The sequence below is a fragment of the Pholcus phalangioides genome, unplaced genomic scaffold, assembly GCF_987345545.1.
Source record: "Pholcus phalangioides strain wild (caught in Gottingen) unplaced genomic scaffold, Ppha-v1.0 ptg000005l_1, whole genome shotgun sequence".
Taxonomy (NCBI): Eukaryota; Metazoa; Arthropoda; class Arachnida; order Araneae; family Pholcidae; genus Pholcus; species Pholcus phalangioides.
This window is the reverse complement of record NW_028301598.1, coordinates 9,955,702-9,978,172: the sequence shown is the minus strand read 5'-3', so window position 1 is coordinate 9,978,172 and position 22,471 is coordinate 9,955,702. Positions and strand designations below refer to the sequence as shown.

The 22,471-nt window shown below is 35.9% G+C and overlaps 2 protein-coding genes across 5 annotated transcripts in view; one reads left to right on the top strand and one right to left on the bottom strand.

Annotated features, from left to right (window-relative positions):
* LOC149086270 (solute carrier family 35 member H1) overlaps nt 1-13,591 on the bottom strand; it is a 49,968-nt gene extending 36,377 nt beyond the window's left edge. For 2 of the 4 annotated variants that reach the window (XM_089232293.1, XM_089232294.1), the window contains exons 1-3: nt 13,127-13,576; nt 10,638-10,788; nt 3,326-3,389 (exon numbers count right to left, since the gene is read on the bottom strand). In XM_089232293.1, coding sequence (XP_089088419.1) covers nt 3,326-3,389; nt 10,638-10,788; nt 13,127-13,396 — 485 coding nt within the window. In that variant the 5' untranslated portion in view covers nt 13,397-13,576. Of the gene's footprint in view, nt 1-3,325; nt 3,390-10,637; nt 10,789-13,126 lie in introns of all 4 variants that reach the window. The other 2 variants (XM_089232296.1, XM_089232295.1) reach the window with 2 other exon arrangements.
* Nucleotides 13,592-13,836: 245 nt separating this feature from the next.
* Nucleotides 13,837-22,471, top strand: part of LOC149086269 (TATA element modulatory factor-like) — a 76,949-nt gene continuing 68,314 nt past the window's right edge. Inside the window, exons 1-4 of the mRNA XM_089232292.1 lie at nt 13,837-14,002; nt 16,571-16,706; nt 20,067-21,704; nt 21,837-21,901. Coding sequence (XP_089088418.1) covers nt 16,580-16,706; nt 20,067-21,704; nt 21,837-21,901 — 1,830 coding nt within the window. The 5' untranslated portion in view covers nt 13,837-14,002; nt 16,571-16,579. The remainder of the gene's footprint in view (nt 14,003-16,570; nt 16,707-20,066; nt 21,705-21,836; nt 21,902-22,471) is intronic.

The following is a 22,471-nucleotide window of genomic DNA, read 5'->3' as shown; positions in this document are numbered from 1 at the left end:
GGGAGAAAAATAAATCTGGTTAAACTTAAGCTACAAAATTGCAAAAAAAGAGGCTTTTGACTAAAAAAATAAAATAAATTGAAGTCCTGATAACTATAAACAAATTTTTTCCATGTTGATATCAATCTGTTTTGAACTTTGCAAAAGTGATAGCAATGCCAAATGATAACATTATTTGTGATTGTAATATGCGGCATCGACTGTATTCATTATGTGTGATTCTGTTAAACTTACAAAAATTCTACTAAGCAGCCAAGGTTACTGATTAGAGTGAATCTATGGAAGAGCATACGTTACAACATAGCAACTTAAATCTAGCATGCACTTTCCCCTCCAACATTGAACCAGTGATGAACATTAGTGGTTTGCGTATGCAGAAGCATTTTCATTTTGTTCTCAAAGATATTTCCGTGATTATAATGATTTCGGAGTGTTGATTCTGAATCTGGCATTGGATGTATCGGAGTGGCTCTAGTTTAAATAGATAAAGTAAAAATTAAATTTCTATCGTAATACAAGCAGCATACAAATCATATGGAAACTGTGTGTTATAGATAAATACTGTAAATCACTGGCACATATATTTCAGTGATTTGAGAGTCATTTTGGGGCTCTGATTCCAAATCTGGAATTTTTTTGGCAGATTGTCTCTAGTTTTTGAGATAATGCATACTCTCAACAATATGTGATTTGTATGCTGCTTATAGCATTACCATTGAAATTTAATTTTCACTTTATTTCAAAATCTAGCATCAATCTGACGAAACCAATGCCTAATTCGGAATCAACACCCTAAAATCACTGAAATATCTTTGCCAATGATTTACTTTATTTATAACCAGGGTTGTTTGGTTTTAACCAAGTGGTTTTTTTAAAAAAATAAAATAAAAGTTGACTAAATATAATTTTTTTCCTTGAAAAATATCATATTGGTTCATTATTAGCCAAAATGTTTCATTTTTACCACATTTTATATCCTTGGGGTACATTCTGATGGTATACCTTTAAATGACATAAGATTTTGTAAGTGGTTTTTTTTTCAAAAAGTCTCATAAAAGTGGCCAGAATATATATATATTTTTCATATGAAGTATCTTAGTCATTTAAAGTTATATATAAAAGCCAAAATTTCTCATTCTTACAACATTTTCTAACCTTTGGCTACATTCTGATGCTCTATCTTTAGCAAATTCATGAATAAGGATTACATCACACATCTAAATGTAGTGGTGTATTATCTCACAGGGTTTCTTTTTCCCTTCACAGAGAAGCAGCTACAGTAGTGACACTATCATGCTAGGGGCAGGTGGTCCTATAATCCAATAAAGACACCAGCTGTCCTTAAAGGACAAAGACTAGTGTACTAGTTGTTACATTACCTCACATACATTTTCATTTTCTTTCCCATAAGAAGTAGCACATCTCCTACTGTATATCTCCCAGTCTTCGTAATATTCAATAGTTGTTTTTTTTATACTTTCACACTCACACTGTTAAGCCCAGTTAATCAAGGTTCTACTGTATAGTAGTAACAGATTTATGAAAAATAATCAGCAGTGATTATTTTGTGATATACAGGGTGATTATTTAAGTTTTGATTCCAAAACTATACAATAAGTACTGATCAGAATGACTTGAAAATTTGCATGGATACTCCTGAAGCAATGAAAGTTTCTTTCGCAAAAGAAAAGAGTGCAAAATGTGCAAGTAGATGATGCTGTACTTGGCCAGCAGTATAATCTATTTTGTGCAACCACATCATTTCGGCACTTCCACAGCATCAGTGTGTGGATAGAACTTCTATCAAGATGCACATTGAAATACCAGCAAAGCAGCTGCTGAAGACCCATTTTGACAGGATGCACATTAACCCTTGCAACTTCTGGCTGTGGAGGTACCTCCAAATGTTATAAACAGTGGTCAGATTGCAAACTTTGGTGAATTGCAATCTCCAGCACATTCCCTATATGTTAGAAGTTCCTCAGGAATATTAACGGGGGAGGGGGGGGCGTGTTTGGTTTAATAAAGCTGAATTGCAAGCATATCCACATTATGACCATGGCATACTCCGATTCTGCTGTTGAACAAGAATTTTTGTGCTTCAACCTCATAGCCAGAACACGCGGTGGACACCATATTTAACATTTCTCAAGTAAGTTGTAGTTATTTGTTCAATTACTTCGTTTTTTGTGATGTTTCCATGAATTATGAAATTGTGAAATGCTATAATTAAGGTATCATTCTGCCATGACTGGCTATCGTTTCCATTCTTTGAGCAAATTTCCCACATGTTGGATGATGTCATTAATTTTACGTTTTTAAGTATTTTTTCCCCTTTACCAAATAAAATTTCATTTCTTCAGGAATATTCATGTCAATTTTCAAATCATTCTGACAATCATTTGTTTTTTACAGTGTTTTGAAATCAGAACCTTAGTTATAATCACCCTGTATATCGCAAATCATTGCTAATTAATCTGCATTATTTATGTTTCATTAAATACATTATATTCACCTAATTTTTATTACTTTTTGCAAAATAGCTTCCTAATCAAGTATACTGAAAGTAACTGGAGAAAAACCTTTATATATTATATGATTAATAATAACATTAAAAGAATTTTCAAACACACAGTAATCCATTGAGTTAAGCAAAAAATAATTAAATTGCAAAAGTTGGTTTTTGTTAAAATGTAATAAATATTTATTGATTAATTAGCAGGGGAATAGTGTTAATTACATTAATAAACATTTTATTTTAGTTAATTATTGGAAGTTTGAATGATTTTTCAGATATTTTATTGTTTTTAATGTTAATACTATTTAAAACAAAAAAACCGGTTTAAACCAAAAAACCTGGTTTAAACCAAAAAAACCCGGTTTTTGGTTTTTTAAAAAAAAACCGGTTTTTTTACCAACCCTGTTTATAACACACAGATTCAATGTGATTTGTATACTGCTTGTGGTATTACCATTGAAATTTAATTTTCACTTTATCTCAGAAACTAGAACCAATGTAACAAAACCAATGCCGGATTCGGAATCAGCAACCCAATGTACCCCCTAAAACCATTAAAATTTCCTTGAGAATATGATTTTGTTTGTGAGCAGTGAAATTAGCTATTGTAAACTTTACGCTGCAGCAAGATACTAAATTAAAAGGATGTACTCGTGTATGATGAGATAGAATTGAGATGCAAAAGTGATTTTGTTTCAAATTTAAATAACAGCAGGTCAAGAAAGTTTTAAATAACTATATAACATATTTGCTAAATTCAATATTTGTGAAAAATTCCAAGTGAAACTGTCACATATTCATACTTACAAAGATATAGAAATAAATTCAAAGCTCCAATTGGAAAGGCCAATATCCAAGGCACTTGCGATTCCTGAAAAAAAAACAAGATTTAGATCTCACGTAAACTCAAATAACAAAGAACTATTGATTATAAAAGACAAATTTAATTAAACAGGAATACTCCATAAACTTTCATGCACCACGAAAATTGATTAATTAGAAATTGGTGATGTCATCTCTGAAACTTTGAAGATAAAACATGACTGATATACATCGGAACCTTAATTTATTGGATTACAGTTGCCACCCCCCGTATTCGCGGTTTCCATATTCACGTTTTTTTTCCCTTCATTGGAAATTTTTTTGGCAATACAACAATCGTTATTCACATATTTTGTTTACAAAATTTGAGTTGTGCATGTTTAGGATGGCTCATTCTTCTGGCGCTACTAATAATGCATTTGAAAAGACAAAAAAAAAGTGAGAACTTGACAAGAAAAATTGGATATATTGACTATGCTTGGCGAAAGTAAGTCAATACCTGCTGTGGTCTGCCATTATGGAATCAACGAATCTATGGTGAGATATATCAAGAAAAAGGAATCTGAAATTTGATCAGCTGCGGCTGTAGCTGCATCCGTAGCACTGAAAACTTTGCATTGCCTACAGGATCCACGTGTTTCTCGTACAGAAAATGCTGTTTTTTGTGGGTACACGACTGGTACCAAAAGGTATTCCAATTGATTGTAATATTATAACAGAAGGCAAAAAAATTTACTCTTCTATAAAGAAAAGGGCAGGTGAAACATTTATTTCATCATAATTTTATGCAAGTAAAGGTTGGTTTCATAGGTTTAAGAAACAATTCGGATCACACAATGTAAAAACCGCTGGCAAACAAGCCTCTGCCGACCAGGAGGAAGCTAGAAAATTTCCAGACTTTACAGAACATTATTGAAGAGAAAGGTTATGCCCCTCAGCAGGTATTTAACGCTGACAGAACTACACTACTTTGCAAGAAAATGCAACAAAGTTAAGCAAGAGAGGAAAAGCGAGCTCCTGGTTTTAAGGCAAGTAGAGATAGACTTACTATGCTGTTTTATGCAAATGCATATGGGTACACAATAAAGCCCACCGTCATTTTCAAATCTGCGAATCCATGAGCATTGAAGGGAAAGGATAAGTCAAAGCTCCTGCACAGTATTTTGGATGAACAATAAAAAAAACTTGGACTATGAAAACACTTTCCCTGGATTGGTTTAAATGGTGTTTCGTTCTAGAAGTCAGGAGGTACCTTGAGAGTGTGAATACATGTCATTCAAAGTTCTTTTGATAGTGGATTGACTGAGGAGGAATTAATGCAGTTGGCTGGTCCTGGAAAATGAAGTGGTACAAGAAGAACATTAAAATAAAGAAGTTCACCACAGGTAACATAGAAAAGCTTCGAAAGTTCAAATCCACAACAGATCATTTTCATGACATAGATCCCTCTATGGCACATTCTTCACATGTAGAAAAATTAGTAGAGGAAACCTTGCCAACATACTCCAGCATTGGCGTACACAAAGGGGGTTGGGGGTTCTAACCCCCCCCCCCACTCAAGACGAGATTATAGTGTTATTTTGCAGGAAAAAACTTAAAACCCCCCTTGAGAAAATTCTGCGTACGCCTATGTATGCCAACATACTTGATGATATGAAGGAGAAATGGCAAACAGAAATCACAATGCTCTTTCAGAAAACATTGCCAACAATCGCTGCACCCTGTTTTACACATTCCCTTTTAACTCTGCGTCACACTGCTCTTTCTCATGATGTTCAATAAATGAGATATAAAAAAAACCTATGGTTTCAGTTATTCACAGATTTTCCATATTCGCTGTCATCTCCGGAACATAATACAAATACAACGCCACAACAGGCAAATTGCCCAACGAGGTGGCTGACCCAAGAACATCATGGAACTCGAGCCATTTTTTGGAGGCCCTACCTACTACTACTACACCACACATGCACCTCCCCCCTCCCCCCCTCCCCGCGGAACCCCCCAACGAATCGGTACATGCAGGAATGTGCGTGTACGTGTAGTGAAACCTGACGTGAAGTTTTTGTTGTTTCTCTGTAATGCTTGTTATGTGTAGTGCTGCCATCTGCCACCAGTTTTTCTAACTATGAGTGAAGTGTTATGATTGAATGATTTATCGTTGTAGGACAGTTGCTCTCTGTGGCGAGACTTTTTAACGGGGAGATCGGCTCGCATTTGCGCCTTGAAGTTGGGAACCGCAGAAAACCAACTTCAGCCGACCACCACTGTGGGGTTCGAACCCGGATCCTCGCATTGTGAGTCCGTCACTATAACCACTCGACCACCACAGCGGCAATCCCCCAGATACAGGGGCCAGACTGTACTTGTATTTGAGAGTGACTCATAGGATGAGAAAATCGCACATCTTGAAATAAACTTTATCATTTGCAAGAGTAATACTGAGATTAATGCGCAAACATTTTTGGGAAAATTCAAAATTTATTATGCAAAGAGAAAAAACGTGTTATCTTCATCTTTTATCGACAGTAACTTCATCATCCAACATGGTTTCAATTTTCACACACAAATGTATATAATCATTACTTAAACTTGAAAGTGTTCTTTTAGTAATTTCACTTCAGCTTTATGACACAGCTGCCAACTTTGGAGAATAAGAATTAGAGGGGAGGGTTGTGCAGATCCAAATTCCTAACAAAAATTAATAAAAAAGGGATTTTTGAAAACAATGAGGTATTTTTACTACAAAAAGTGAAATTGTAGGGATTTTTTCAATTTGCAAAAATGTAACAGCATGCAAGCCATCGCTGATTAGCGCCACGTTCCCGATCAATGCCGACCAGTAGGTTAGGCTATATCACCTGCCTATTACTACTTACAAATCAAATCACACCAAGAAAGAAATTGTCATCGGGCACAAAACAGGACATATGATCAAATCAGATACAAGTCACCTCACCAATTTCGGATGTTGAAAGGTCAAATTGAATCTGGCTGTTTGGAGAACACTGCCCCCCCCCCCCCCCGAAAATGAAATATTGTATTTCGTGATTTGGTGCAATGCGACAATTTACATTGTGTTTGTGTTTGTGACAACATTTTGGGATAGAAAACAAAAGCAACAGTTTTTCAGATGAATTCTTTGGGAATATCCTTCCCCCCCCCCCAATCCAAAGTAGGGATTATTTACAATCATGGTCAAAATTCAGGAGACACAAAAATTTTTCAGGAGTCCTGGAGATGCAGTAGAGAAATTCTGGAGCTTCCCGGAAAATTCAAGAAAGTTGGCAGCTATGTCATGAAGGCAGCGTGGCTCAGGTTTTTGAGCATCATGACAGTTGCCATCAAGTGGTACCATTCTATAATCTGCAATTTGGTTTCAGGTTTGTAATTGTGGAACCAGCTTTCATCACCTGCCACCATAGTTATTAAGAAATCATTTTTATGTTCCTGAAGGACTCGGCAGATGATTTTTCTCAGTGAATTTTAAGGATTTTGATCAACAAACACCAGTCTGAAATGGTTCAAAAATCTTTGAATCACTTATTCCTGCACGTGCAAAGTTTTAAATTTGGCTGAAATTTTTTTGACAGTGACACGTCTATCTCGACGATCACATCAACTGTTAACATGTTGTATTCAGTGCAGGCTGTGTCAGAGCATCTGCATTAAGGTTGATCTTACTCATCTTCTAACATTGCTAGTATCAATGCATAATTCCACATATGCACCACAGTGAAAGTCTTTCATGGATATCTACAAAGGTATGTGCTATTTAAAAAAATTAATTAAATTGCAGCACATTGGACACAACATTAATGTCAACCATTTTGTATAGTTCATTTTCACCTAGTTATTAGAGGGCTGCTAATGATGTGATAATACGCCACCATGTGGTGCAAAGTTTATAATTAAGGTGAAATAGCCTACTTGTTTTCCCTATATTAATAAATTCTGATTTTTAAATAAATTCTTCCACACTAATTTGAGTCTGACCGACTTAAAATAATGAAGAGCCCATTGATACTCTCTCACTACTGCTTGTGAACGCATGAATTAGCTTATCTTCTGTTATCTTAAAATCTCCAATATGTTTAAAAGAAAAATATGATACTTCAGTTTGCAAATTTTGGGAGCTCAATGAAGCTGCTACAGCAGAAGTGTATGCGCTGGGGTACTCGATGGGCCCCAAAAATTAGAAAAAATATTTAATAATTTGGTGGAAAAATTGAAATATTGAATGAGAATGCCATTTAAACATTATATCAACCAATTTCTGTTAATTTGAATGCTTTTTGAAGGGTGGCAACTCAAAATTTCTCAGGAAGAAAATTTTTGTGTCCCTTCCAAAGGTTGATCCCGCGTACACCTGTGAGCAAAAAATTCCAAAATCTCTGATATAGACTATATGTACATAGGCTGGCTTAAAAGTGACACATTATATTTATTTTTATGACATGAATGTTGCTCTCCACTTGTTAATACAAGATATACAGAAGACTGGATGTTGTGAAGATATTTATTATTTTAGATGTTAATTTTTTAAGGAAGGAAAAAACTCATCTCTGCCTCTACCGGGAGTCGAACCCGGGTCCCTCGATTGCCGGACGAGTGCTCTGACCACTAAGCTACAGAGGAGATCTATCTCCTATGTAGCTCAGAGCACTCGTCCGGCAATCGAGGGACCCGGGTTCGACTACCGGTAGAGGCAGAGATGAGTTTTTTCCTTCCTTAAAAAATTAACATCTAAAATAATAAATATCTTCACAACATCCAGTCTTCTGTATATCTTATATTTATTTTTGTTCATCCTTCCCCCAAAGCAGAATGTTTGTTCTGCAACAAGCCCTCAGTTGACTGGCAATGTTCTGTGATAAAAATTCCCATAGACTTAATAGCGTGTGCATGTTTCCTACTCTTGTTAAAATTCTTCTAGATTGTTCAGCAGCAGCAATGCATGTCATAGAGACGATAGTCTACAAGGTTTTCCTAACATGAAAAAATTTAGCTGTTCTTAATTAGTTTTTGGATGCTGATTCCAGATCTGACCTCAAAAAATGACCATCATGCTATTTTTTTTGTTATATGGTATTTAATTTTGAATAACTTTCAAAATTTACACATTTAGGCTACACGTATGAAATGATACTAGAAATAATAGTTATATTTTTTGTCATCTAGAGCTTGGGGAATGGCAACACTGATTTTATCTCTAATTGCAACCAGATTCTGTTTTTTAAATTGAAAGAGGAAATGCAGACTTTTTAGGTTTATGTACAATCCTTCAGTCAAAAATAGAGTAGAGTCAACGTCACAGATGACTTAATGTTCCAAATAAGTCTTGGTACGTGTTTTGTTGCCATCACCTCAGGCTGAAACTAAGAGGAGAAAACTGAGGATCAGAGGTGTACGCAGCGGGGCATGAGGGCATATGCCCCTCCCAAGATGATCAAAAATTAAAAAATAAAATATTAAAGGACTAAATGTGAAAGACTAATAAAATACCGTTATCAACTATTTTAATCGATTTCTGTTAATTTAAATGTTTCTGAAGGTTAATAACTAGTAATTTACGTGGAAAAAAATCATTGTGAATATCCCCCCCTAACCTTTTGTGACCCCCCGTAATCGATCCTGCGTATGCTCCTGGACACAATGGAGACTTTCTTCTGTCCTCAAATAACGAAACTATCAAGTGATTTTGTTTTCACATAGAACGTGTTGCATAGCAATCATTCACATAAGCGATGAAGGGATTTTTAGGGAATATCGTGACAGGTGGGACCTATCAATGATGAGCGATTACTATTGGTTTTTGCAGAAAGAAGTCATAACACAATATATAAGAGAGAGGTTTTTGGTTTGAACAACCCATGATTCTCTTACGAGTTGAATGGTGTCACTATCCCGGATGCAACTAGGTTCACCGATTTGGGAATTCTCATTGACGAGCAGCTTAGGTTTTCTGAACATTGTTCAGCAGTGGTCAAAAAAGCGAATAGAATGCTTGGTCTCATTTTCAAAAAGGTCTCTTCGTGTTCTCCTAAAGTCATTCTTCCGCTTTTTCCAGGCTTAGTTCGTCCTGGACTGGAGTATGTTGTAAGGTTTTGGAGACCATACCTACAGAGGGACATAGACTTAGTTGAAGGGGTGCAGAGAAGAGCTACGCGTGTCCCTATTGGCACACAGAGGTTGAGTTATGAAGAGAGACTTCATTTTTGGATTATGTTTACATTGGATCAACGCAGGTGTCGAGGAGATATGTTCAAAATTGCAATGGGATGGATAAGATGGACCATGAACATTTAGTACACCGCTAATCAACTGCCTTTACAAGGGGACACCAGTATTGATTGGTGAGGGACAATACAAGGTTATGGTGTAGCAGGGAATTTTTCTCTAATAGAGTTGTTAATAAATGGAATAGCTTACTCCCGGAGGTAGTAAATTGTAACACAATTGACACGTTTAAAAAGAAATACGATAAACATGTTTGGGTAAATCGAGCAGATATCCATACTTAGAATAAGACAACAATAAGTATTCTTTATGGCATTGTATGATATTTATCACGTGTATATATTGTTTACAATTTTTGTTAATTGCATTTTTAATTGGGTTGCTGTATTTCTGAAATATATGACATCCATATTTTTATAGGCATCTTTTTCTCAGCCACCTCGTTGGGCATTTTGCCTGTTGTGACGTTGTATTTGTATTTATTTGTATAGAAAAAAAGAATTATTTACATAAGATACTAGAAAAAAAATTGGTATAAATTTCATTTTGTGTACATGCATTCTATGGATATAACGGTATGTGTATGAGGAAAAACTTTTTTTGCTATTTCATATATAACGATGTGTGGATATGATAAAATAACTATCATAATAAATATATTATAATTTGCTATTAAGAATATGCCAATTATCTTCATTTTCAAGATGTGGAAGTTTTACATAGTGTATGTATATATTTCAAAAATTGACCATCATGCATCCAGAAAAAACTATGTGATGGAGATTTTTAACATTCATATTTGAATTCAGCACCCCAAAATTAGCGTAAGAAACTTATTTTAAGTTAAATATCGTTGACCAGTGCTATTGTTGGTAGCAAAAGGTTCTACTGTATAAATAAATTTTATTTTTCAAATGACCGAATCAGAAACATATTTTATCATCACAAACAACTTCACCATATCTCATAATGTCTGTGTTTTCTTGTCCACCTTCAGATAAAATGTAGTGCAAAGATAAATAAGTTAAGATAAATACGCATGCATGAATATACTTACCAGTTGGAGCCAACTTTTTACAATAAACAGGCCAATCTATAACGATTCGCTGTTTTCCAGTGTAGACCTGGTAAATTCCTCTCAAGATGGCAGCAAATATGAACTTCACAACCAGATGGCAAATAACAACAGTGAATGGAAAATGAAAATCCTACAAAAAGAAATACAAGCCATGAAGAGACGATGTCATGCAAAACAAAACATGGCAAGATTCAAAATTTTCTGACCGCAAATAATATTAAAAAAAAATCCCAATACCTTCATAGCATTGCATTTAAATAATATCTTATGATGGTAAAAAAAAACATGATTTAAATAAAAACATATGATGGCTTCAGTTACTGGGATTTGTCGAGCCTTTCTTTGGGAACGCCTTAACAGAGAAATGGGGAGAATTTTCAAAGCCCCTTTATAGGCAAGAAATTTCTGCAATGCTTGTCATGGAAAACTGTTTCCATAAAAGAGTTTCACCAGAAAAGCATGTTCTCGTGAATTTAGTGTCATACTCTTTAGCACAAAAATTAGAATAGAAATGGTTCTGATGCAGATGTTTTGATAACTTCTCACAGATTTGGAGCTGTTTGGACAGAGTGAGTGAGCAAGCCAGGGACTATATGAGTGAGTCAGTGATGGTACGAGTGCCAGAGTGGCGCAGTGGTAAAGATGCTCGTCTTCCACTATGAAGGCTACCATCAAGGTCCATGGGTTTGAATCCGGGCATAGAACATTTGAAGCAAGTTCTTTACCTACCGAGCCTAGGGCGACCACCGATGGATGAAGCCTTCATTTCCCACGCAACTCCACTGGTTGGAAATTACTGTATGGCGATATATGACAGGAGTTGGTGTGCAGTGTAGTAGTAGTGATGGTACAAGTGAGTAATGAATAGCTGAGAGAATGAGTGACTAACTCCCAAGCTCACTCACCAACTACTTAACCATATATATATGCACCTCATACACATTCCTCTGTGGAATTTCTAACAAATTGGTACATGTCAGAATGTGTGCGCACGCTGTGAACCTAGCTGAAGTTTGTTTCTGTGTAATACTTTGTGTAGTATGATTTAAGCTACATAAAAAATTCCTTTAGAAAAAAAGTGAAAATGGGGAGAAAAGCTTTAGTGAAATGCTACAATGCTAATGTAATGATTGATGGTTTGATGTCTACTCGTTCTGTACCTCCTGTACGCATTTTTGGGAAAGTGGCTACCACTTTTTTCACATTTTTTGCAAAATGTGACAGTAGCTTTAACCATGAGTGAAGTGTAATGATTGATTATTTACACCGTTGTATAGGCTTGTTGCTCTCTGTGACAAGACTTTTTAAAGGGGAGATTGGCTTGCATTTACACCTCAAAGTTGGGAAACACAGAAAACCAACTTCAGCCAACCACCACTGTGGTGACGGTGGAGTTTAAACCCAGATATGACCACTCAGCCCTCACAGCAGCAGTCTCTGACCTACTTGCTCACTCATTACATCACTTTGTCAGTGAATTGCATGGCCGCTGCGGTGGTCATAATGACGGACCCCACTGTCACTGCAGTGGTGGTCGGCTGAAGTTGGTTTCTTGTGGTTCCCAACTTCGAGCCAATATCCATTAAAAAGTCTCGCCACAGAGAGCAACAGGCCTAAAACGACAAATTATTCAATTATTACACTTCACTCATAGTTAGAAAAACTGGTGGAAGATGGCAACACTACGCATAACAATCATTACACAGAAACAAACTTCACATCAGGTTTCACTACACGTACATTTCCGCATGTACCAATTTCATTAGAGGTTCCGCAAAGGAATATAGACGAGGTGCATGTGTGGTATAGTAGTAGTAGTGAATTGCATGACAAAGAATTTTTTAAGCGGTAAATTTTTCAGAAATTAATTTTCCACATGTTCAACTGTAGGATTTGGGTGGAGAAAATGGGTAATGAAATACAGCATATGCAATAAGTCATCTGTGATAACTTAAGAGTCAGTGACTACATGAGTGGACTATTAAGCAAGTCAGTGAACATATGAGTGATGAGGAACAGTATGAATGACCAAATGAGTACGTGAATAAGCTAGTGACTGTATGAGTGAATGGCAGAATGATTAAGCAAGCCAGTGACTGAATGAGTAACATGACCAACTGAGGAGGATAGTATGAATGAGTGACAGAGTAAGCAACTGAGTGAGTGGCAGTATATGTGAATAACAGAGCAAGCGAGCCAGGGACAATATGAATGACACAGAAAGTGGCAGAGTGACTAATAAATTCCCTCCGTCACTTCGTTGGTGAACTGCATGACGGAGAATTTTCCACACATGCAGCTGTAGGATGTGGGAGCCATGAATAATGATATACATGTGCAATATGAGTCAGCTGTTTTTTTCCGACTGTCATTGTAATTTTCTCCATCAATTAAAAAACAAACCGAAATAAAAGAGAATCTTATCAATTAACAATACACATTCATTTCAGAACAAATAAAGACTTCACCTTTATGAACCATTTCTGATAGAAAGTGATGCCTATAGAAAAGCAATAGTATACAAAAATAAGACCTATAGTTCTAAGGAATGTCAATACGAGTCTGACGGTGCATATGCTGTCTATCTTGTTACGCATATTGCGATTCTCCACCGCACATGGATGATAACAACAACAACACAGCTGCCGCAGATACGATTTCAACCACGAATACGATGATCCACTGCTCTGAGAAGATAATAGGTGATTGCCAGACGACGATTCCCTTCGCCTCTTCATGCTTTGCCAGACGACATTACCATTATTCTCTACGATGTCATATTCCTTTACGACACAACATCATTTCCTATAACACACAAACGTCGTTTGCTCAGCTGCATCCAAAAGAACTTATCTGCTACGGCTCCATAAGTGAGAAAATACCCCGTCGGCAATATCCCCGTCATCTGCTGTTTGGTTATCAATCAACATATCGACGTAACCATTCTTCACCCTATTCTAAAGAAACCATCATCTAACATTGCTTGACCATACTAGTAGTACTTTCCGGGACATTGCCGTATTTTTTCGTAATTTCGGCTGTTCGACTTGTATATAATGTGATTGTACGACTGAACAAATCAATTTTGATCCAAGTTTTTTAATGATGCATTTATTTATCAATTTCGTGACTCATTTTGATTAATTTTGCAGTTCGGAAGAGCAAAACTATTCACGCCTCGAAACGTGTGGTTTGTTGTTATTATTGGTGCAGCTGAAAATTTTCCTGACAAATGTTTTCGAGATTTTCATTATAAAAACTGACTGCATTCGGATCACATCTATGTCCGGATATCAAATTAATAATCCTAGTTGAAGGAAGGCTTCAGTTATAGTATCGCATAGGTAATTAATTAAATGATTCCTAAATGCTAATTTCGTGAATATGGATTTCATAACTTTCCAATAAATGTGTCCTCTCATTGTAAATGTAATAATCTAGTTGGTGAATTGCGATTTTGATTTCCCTCCCCACTTTTTTTCTCTGTAAAACATCGGCTGGGCTGTGTTAATGAATTTGGAGAATCTCCCTCAGCAATTCCATATGTCTTCATGAAAACTTTCATTAATTTGGAGCCCCCTGTTTGGCCCAGGGACCCTCTGGCTCACCTCTTAAGATGTCACTAAGAATTGACAGTTTATTTTCCATGGTTTCGAGGCTCTATTTGTAACTGCCATTGAAATGATGACTAAACTGTTATTGTAGAGATTGACTATATCACTATGCTACCATTCATACAAGTATAGGTGTCTCAATCTCGGGGCTGAGGCTGTTTAAACTAGCCCCCCTCCCCAATAATTTTTTTGAAGGGGGCTGAGCTCCCTTAACGGTTAAGGAATATAAAGTGCAATGCACTCTTCCTGCTCATGGGCTTAAGATCTACATATATGAGACAACTTTCAGCCCCTGAATGTTTTCATCATCTCGGCACCTCTGCATAGGAGGTAAAAACAATTAGAAGAACAGTTACAGTCCCTTTATGCTTTGGTGAGAAAAATGTCGAAAAGCATGACAAGAAGTTGTCAAGAGTAGAACAGTCATGCTTTCGGGCATCTTTCTTGTCAAATACAAAAAATTGCCAACACATTGCTGAAAATTGGTAATACTGTGGCTGTTAAAATGAAAAAAAAACAATGACAAAAAAAATTCTTGGACTGAATAAGGGATCGAGGTTAAAAAAAAAGACACTTAGACAAGGTACGGGATTGAATATAATAAAAAAAGTAATATTCTCTTTCAAAATAATACAATGACCAGGGCAAAAAAAAACCTCTCATAAAGGGTTCAATAAAAACACGATTGCAGGATCAAAACTATGATTGCTAGAATGCAAGAAGTTGATAAAAATGGTAATATGAACTGTACAAACTGAGAGAATCCAAATGCAATCCTGAGAACAAATTCCAAATAAGATATTCAAAATAATAATAATAATACACTGGGAAAATGGTATGATTTGCGACATATAACAAATAAACAAAAAAAAACCCTGAAAAAATGTTAATGGAATAGATTAATCAAACGCCACGCTCTATACAAAAGCTGATTATTACTAATGACCCCACATTCAGGCAATAACCAATAGTAAGAAAGGAAATTAGTTTTTATAATGGTATTTTTAATTAGATTGCTGTGTTTTAGGAATACAGTAGAGCATCGCTCATCCGAAACAGTTGGGGACTGGGGGTGTTCGGATAACTGATTTTTTGGATAACCAATCTGAAAACCAAGGAAAAACTGTACCAATGTCATAGGAGCAATATGAAACAAAGAAACAGTGATATTAACTCCATATAATTTGTATCACATGTCTTACAAATAACACTGAGAACTTACTAGCCTAGTTTGACATGTTCAAAATGGCCATTAAAGTAGGCTTACAGTTTAGGAAAAGAAGTCCAAAATTTTCTTTTGCTTCAGTAAAAGGATTGATATTCGGATAATCAATGCTCTGCTGTATATGACATCCATATTTGTTATAGGCATCTTTTTCTCAACCACCTCATTGGGCATTTTGCTGTGGCTTTGTATTTGCATAAATGGCCACCTAAAAGTGATCACAGGTAATCAAGAAATGTGGTTATTCTTTTCCTGTCAGCCACTCTGCACAGTTATAAAATGCATTAAAAGAGAATAACACAAACAAGGAATAGCGCTGGTCCAGCCAATGAGCCAGGTGGCCATGTGACCACATCCAGAGGCACCAACATGAAGAAAACATTGAGAGGCTGAAAATATAGTCATACAAAGGACTTACGCAGAAGGTAGAATGATAGGCCTACGTTGCATTGTAAGTCTCAGCACCCCCCAGAGAGGTTCTGGTGCCTATGACAGCATCCAAAGTTTTTTCAGTTGCAAAAAAGGGAAAATTTTTTTGACACACTTCTCTGTATTTCCTGTAATTAACTGTAAATCTTCAAGTGCCGATCCTCCCAGGATCATGTTGGTTGGTTCTTATGTGTGCATGGGGGGGGGGGCTGCCCTTTCGATGCGTTCACATGGTAGTTCGGCTCTGAGAATAGGGGAAATGGCAGTTCTGTAAAAGAATGAAATCAAGTTCTGCGAAATGGAAATACTTGTTTTCATTATCAAAACCTTCACAAAATTTTACATAACCAGTGGAAAAAACCCAACAAGAGCAACACGGATAGAGAAGAGCTGAACATGAAATTGAAATTTTTGTAGCTTGGTTAATCCACTCACAGATAATTGAGGTTCTACTGTATTAATGTTTATTGATGGTTTTTTATAAGGTTTTCTAACAAATGACTAACAGGTTGGAGGTTCCATAGGAATAGTAACATAATTATTTGTATGTTTTTACGGTATCGTTATTTCTGTTGTATGAGCTATTTGATTTTGTACCTCAAAATATCAACTCTGAAATACATTTTCCTCTTCTACTGTTTCAGGTAGCCATAATGAATTGGTTTGATGCTGCTGGATTTGCAAGTTTTGCCAAAAATGCCTTGACTACTGCTCAGAAAACCATAGATAAGGCTCTAGACATGAAGGATATACCACCTGAGATGGCAGTAGGAATAAGTGGTACAAATCAACTTTATATTATCTAATAAACCATATTATCTGTACATATTGTGTTACACCATCTCCTCTAATTTTTTATTTCAAGTGCATGCAACTGTTTAACTTCTATGTGTGGAATAGCAGTATGTCATTTCCACTTATGGTGCATTTTGTGTTTTAGCATATGCTGAAGCATTATCACTGTACACATTGTGAAGTTACACACACTCACTATGTAGCCATAAATCCAGTGTTTACTTTGGAGTTTTAAAATATTTTTGAATTTATATAGAAAAGTATTGGATGAATTGCTCTGTAATTTCTGACATGTAAACAAAATACTTGAACTTGAACTTTCCAGTGAAGATTCAATCATGAGTTTGTTTTAGGTGACACAGACAAAAAGTTAAATAAGAAAAACAATGTTTTCTGATCAATCCTGTATCAAGAAAAGCTGAAAATGATTTGTATGTGTATTTTTGTGAAAATAGCACACATATTCACAAAGATAAACAGTCGAACCCGCTTAGTGCAACTAATTTTTGAGAATTTAACTCTTTCCTATATTGATAATGTTAATTTTTCCCGAATACAATGCTTGAATTTTTTGCTATTTCGGCTTACAACTTTCAAAAAATTCACATCAGGCTTTTTCCTCCGTTGAAAACAGCGTACTTTTTTGCGTTTTTCACAGATAAAGAAATTAAAGCAGTGGTTATTTGTGTGCTAGCGATTAACTATTACGTGAAAGCTAGAGGTGGGACTTTTTTATGGCTCTTTGGAAGCCAGTTAATTGACTGAAAACTATGTTTTTCCTTTTTTCAATTGTTTTAGGCACAATAATTAGAATATATATTTTTCTTTTTTTCTCCCTTTGTACAACAATAGTGTGCAGAGCATAAACTGCCCTTACCACTGCTCACATACGACTGAGTGATCGAAGTCATGTCACTGAATAGGGAGAATAACAGATAAGAACTAGAAAAAGTTCTCAGACTAGGTTAATTTTTTTTCCTTTGCAGTCTTATTAAAATTTGCCACACTAAATCGATTCCAAAAAATTACATCCAAAAACTATTTTCATAGTGGTGTTCGATGACATCTATGTATAACAAAGGAATAAAACTGTGGGTCTTCTCATCCACCTCTGAATCTATTGATACAAAATCAAACCGCAAAAGAGTGACACGGGCACAAAATAGAAACAACCTGGCAGATTTTTCAGACATCTGCATCAAGTAGCATTTAAAAACGCCTTTTTAGATAAGGAAAGTCAAATTTCCCAATTGTATTTCTTGGAATTTGATTCTTCATAGATCAGCCAATAGGATGCTTTCATGACCTTTGAAATTTCGGAAAATGAAGAAGTAACAATGTTAGATTTTGCCGAGCACAGATTGAGTCAAATAAAATGTCTTAAAGCAAATTAAAAAGAAGAGCTCTAAGTTTAGAGAAAAAATAAAAGTTCTTAAATTTGTAGATAACTCTGTGCTTTCTAGAGTTAGAACAGCAAAAAATTCAGTTTGCTTCCCAGCACATTAAACAATCAAAATCTAAGATTATATATATACTGCACATTTCTTTTCCCTACAAACTACATCCCGTATAATGCACGTTAATAATTAATGGAATAAGAAATACATAATCTCTTCCTGTTAAATCTGTATATATACCGTCATGTTTGCTAATTAATTTTAAAAAAAACTGCATAAAAAAGCTATGGTTGGTGAAAAACTATGCCTTACAATCTTTTAGACATTTCCTGCTTAAAAAAAGACGCTTTCCTGCTTATAACATTTTTTAGTTGTGGTTTTGGAAAAACGTTATAACTGGGATCGACTGTAAATGTTTTTTTCTTCTGGAAATTCTAATTTTTATTATATGTTTTTTGCATTTTTGCTTATAACATGCGAAGTTTTCAATGAAATTCCACAAAACTTACAGAAAATTTGACAACATACATGAGACATACTATAATGGAATTTAAAATGAAAATTAAGTGTTCAATGTGGTATGAGTATTTTAAGAAAATGATTTTTAAGTACATGCGCAGAAAATTTCAATTTATTTTTTTGTAATTTGATAGCCAAATAGGAAGTGTGTGCCCAAATATAAAGGAACTTGCATAAAAATTGCAGTTGAATGTCATCAAGATTTTAAAAGATGTTGACAATATAGTGAGTTGTAACTCAAGTTAGAGTAATAATATCTTGGCGAATGAATGCTTCGGCTTGCAAATTTTTTGCAACTCAGTCATAGGGGACACCTATGACTGGGTTGTGGCAACACCAGCTTTAGTAGACTAAAGCTAAAATTGCTCTAAGTGTTAAAATAAAAAGAACTTCAGAATCTCTCATCTTCCTGTAGATTCTCATTTATCCAATTTTGAAGCTGTTCATTCAGTCAGTTTTTGTCTTTTTTATAGCACCCACTCTGTGTATTGAGAAACTTATCTTTAAATTTTGAACCGTTTCTGAAAGGAATTAGACAATTTTCCATCGATACCTATGGGAAATCATGTTTCTGCTAACAAAGTTTTCAGCTAACAAATGTGATTCCAAAATGAATCATCTTCATTAGCCAAGGTATCACTTAACATGTACTTGTTGAAGCAGATACTACCTTCAAAAAGTTCTGAAACTTATTTTGTTATAGAACAATGGATAGAACCTGTTTATTTAGTGTTCCCTTCAAAGTAACCACCCGTGCAATTATGTGTTTTACCATTGTTCATGCAAAGATATAAATGCAGATTGTAAGCCTTTTTTTATCACATTCTCCGGTACTTTCATTGCTAATACTACTAAACCACACATGCACCTCATCCATATTCCTCTGCGGAACCTCTAACGAATTGGTACATGTTGGAATGTGCATGTAGGTGTAGTGAAACCTGATGTGAAGTTTGTTTCTGTGTAACTTTCATTGCTGCACTTCAGAACCTGAGAGCCATTGCCTCCTAATCAAATATGACTCTAGTTAAAGTTGAACTTAATTAATTTATTAAGTCTATATGTCTTGTGTAAGTTCCCCCGTATTGATACCCATTATCATTGAATGTTGTACCCTTAAATTGTGCAAATAACCTTTCTGTATGTGCAAAAAAAACAACTATTTTTTTCTTCCCATGTATCATAAATCATGAAAAAGTAATTCAGCAGCATGTTACCTTTATCTATTTGTGATGGAAGCAGTTTAAGGGTTGAAGAAAAATCATGTTTAGAAAATGACTCGCCAGTAATCTGACTTTTTTGCTAGTCAGAACAGAACCAGATCAGTTTCAATTAGCTGGGTTCTGTTGTGCTTAGTTCTGATTTTGTATTACAATATGCTTTATTAAAATTGCATTCCAACCTCTAACTCAGTTCAATGTTATTTCAGATGTTGACTTTTTTGAAACTTATGGTCTGGCTACAGCTGTAGCTCCTGTAAGTTCAGTGAAAAATGTTCCTGCGAGTTCCGGGAGAAGCACTCCTGCTAATACATTGCAAAATACTCCAGGGAGTACGCTGAAAGAAACTCCAAAACCTGCAAAGCCAACAGATTTCTCCCAGAACTCGAATTACTGGACGGATACATGGGGATCATTTTTTGAAACCAAAGCTTCTGTTCCCGAAGTTAGGGCATCAACCTCTTCTGAATTCACGGAGGCAAACACTGTTCCTAGTCCTAAAAAAGTTGCAAAGTCAGTAGATGCAGTGTCTTCTCAGCCTCAAAGAGCTGGCCTCTTTCCTGCTGATAGCCAAATAGGTCAGAGAAATCCAGAAGAGGAATCTAAAGGGGCAGCCGCCGGTAAGCAAGAGTCCGTTTCTCAGATGGTAGAAGAGCTAGTGAGAGAAGAAGAAGATAACGTCACTTTATCCAGCGATCCTGTCAAGTCTTGTTCAGAAAACACTACTGATGATGGTGACTCAAGCTCACTTCATTGCGAAATGGAAATTTCACCGGAGAGTTTGATAAAATGCCCCTCTCCAGCTTCTGAATCCCAAGTTGCAGATATCAATATACCCTTTGATCTTAAAGAGGACACTGCTCCCTCTGAGGATGAAAAAGAAAAAAGTTCAGTGGAGTGTGAGAATTTAATTGTCGATAATAATCTCTGCAGTGATAAAAATAATGAGGTTTCACCAAAAATTAGTTTTTCTGAAGTAATTGACTCCAACCAATCTCAAGATTGTGGTGTGAACGTAACTAATGAGCAGACAGATACGTTTGAAAATGTCGATATGCTAACTGAATCGAAAGACGAGTCTTCAAAAGAGAATTCATCTGATTCTAGTATCTCGCAAGAATTGGCAAAAGATAACTTTGCTGGAAGTTTTGTAAACTTGGAAAGTAAAGATACCGATTCCAAAACAGATGGATCAGAGTCCCCGAATGGAGAATCTGAGAATGAATCAAGGCATTTTCGTAATTACGATGACTCATTCCATATAATTGGCTCGAGTGTTCTCGTGGAGCAGTGCACTTGGGGGGTGATACAAAGTGATAGTCACATAGATGATGCTAATAGAGATTCCTCTCCCGATGATCAGAACTCTGCGACAGGTGACTCTGGAAGCACTACCAGCAAAGAGGATGAAATGGAGATTCGGGAATGTGATATCAAATCAGTCGGGAGTGGGGGCTCCCAAGAAATTTCCAACTCTTACGTGAAGTGTTCCATAGAAGAAGCTTATGATGGTTGCCACAGGGGTCAGTCGCCATTTTCCACAACAACATCAGAGAGGTCAGATGTCATGAAGTTGGAATCTGAACAGAATACTTCAGGAGATGAGAACGAAACCACGACTTCCTCTGACATAGAAATCTTATCTGCTCCCAATGGCGAAAATGGTGAAAGGCATTCGTCACCCTTGAAGCATATGTGGGTACCTCGTACACTTCGGATAAGGAGGTCGGAAAGTCCATCGTCTGATTGTAGTAAAGACAGCTCAATGCCTGTTGTTCGAGAAGGTGAAGAGATAGCATCAAAAGTTGCATGTTGTGAAGAAATTGCCTCACAAGATTCTGAAGCTGGTGAGTTGAACTAGGAGAGAAAAATCCCTTTTTTTTGTTCTTAGCATTTTTGTGATTAATATTTTTCATTGTTTTTAATTTTAACATAATTTTTTATATTAATTTATATTAATTAATTTTTTGCAATTTTAGGTAAACATTTGGAACAATACAGAGAAAAAATGAAGAGCGCTGATGACTTGGACAAACTGTTTCAAGTATGTATACTTACAAATCCAACCCACATTTGACTTCAAAGATTTCCTCTTTTTAAGCTGCAACTACTATTTTGGATATTCTGAAACTGCTTTCATTTTGTAACGAATACAGTTTTTTGGCCACCTAAGAAAAGGGGAATAGTTTTTAATTTTCCATGAAGGTGTGACATATTCAGTCGAACTTGGCTATATTAAGAAGACACCAACGAATAAGGCAAATACATGAAAATATAAAGTCCTAATGCATTTCAACACCAATGGGTGCCATCTTCAGAGAAAAATTTAACCACTAGTCACGCTCACCGAGTTTCCCACTTGGGTTGAACACCAAATCTTAACGCTCGGTTGCTCAGCGAAAGAAGTACGTCTGTTCACTTCAAACGTCGTGGTCGAGCGTTAAGATTTGATATTCAACCCAAGTGGGGAAACTCTGTCAGCGTGACTAGCGGTTAAATTTTCCTCTGAAAGCGACACCCATTGGTGTTGAAATACATTAGGATTTTTTATTTTCATGTATTTGCTTTATTTGTTGGTGTCTTCCTAATATTCTTGGGCAAAGTTGATCAACTC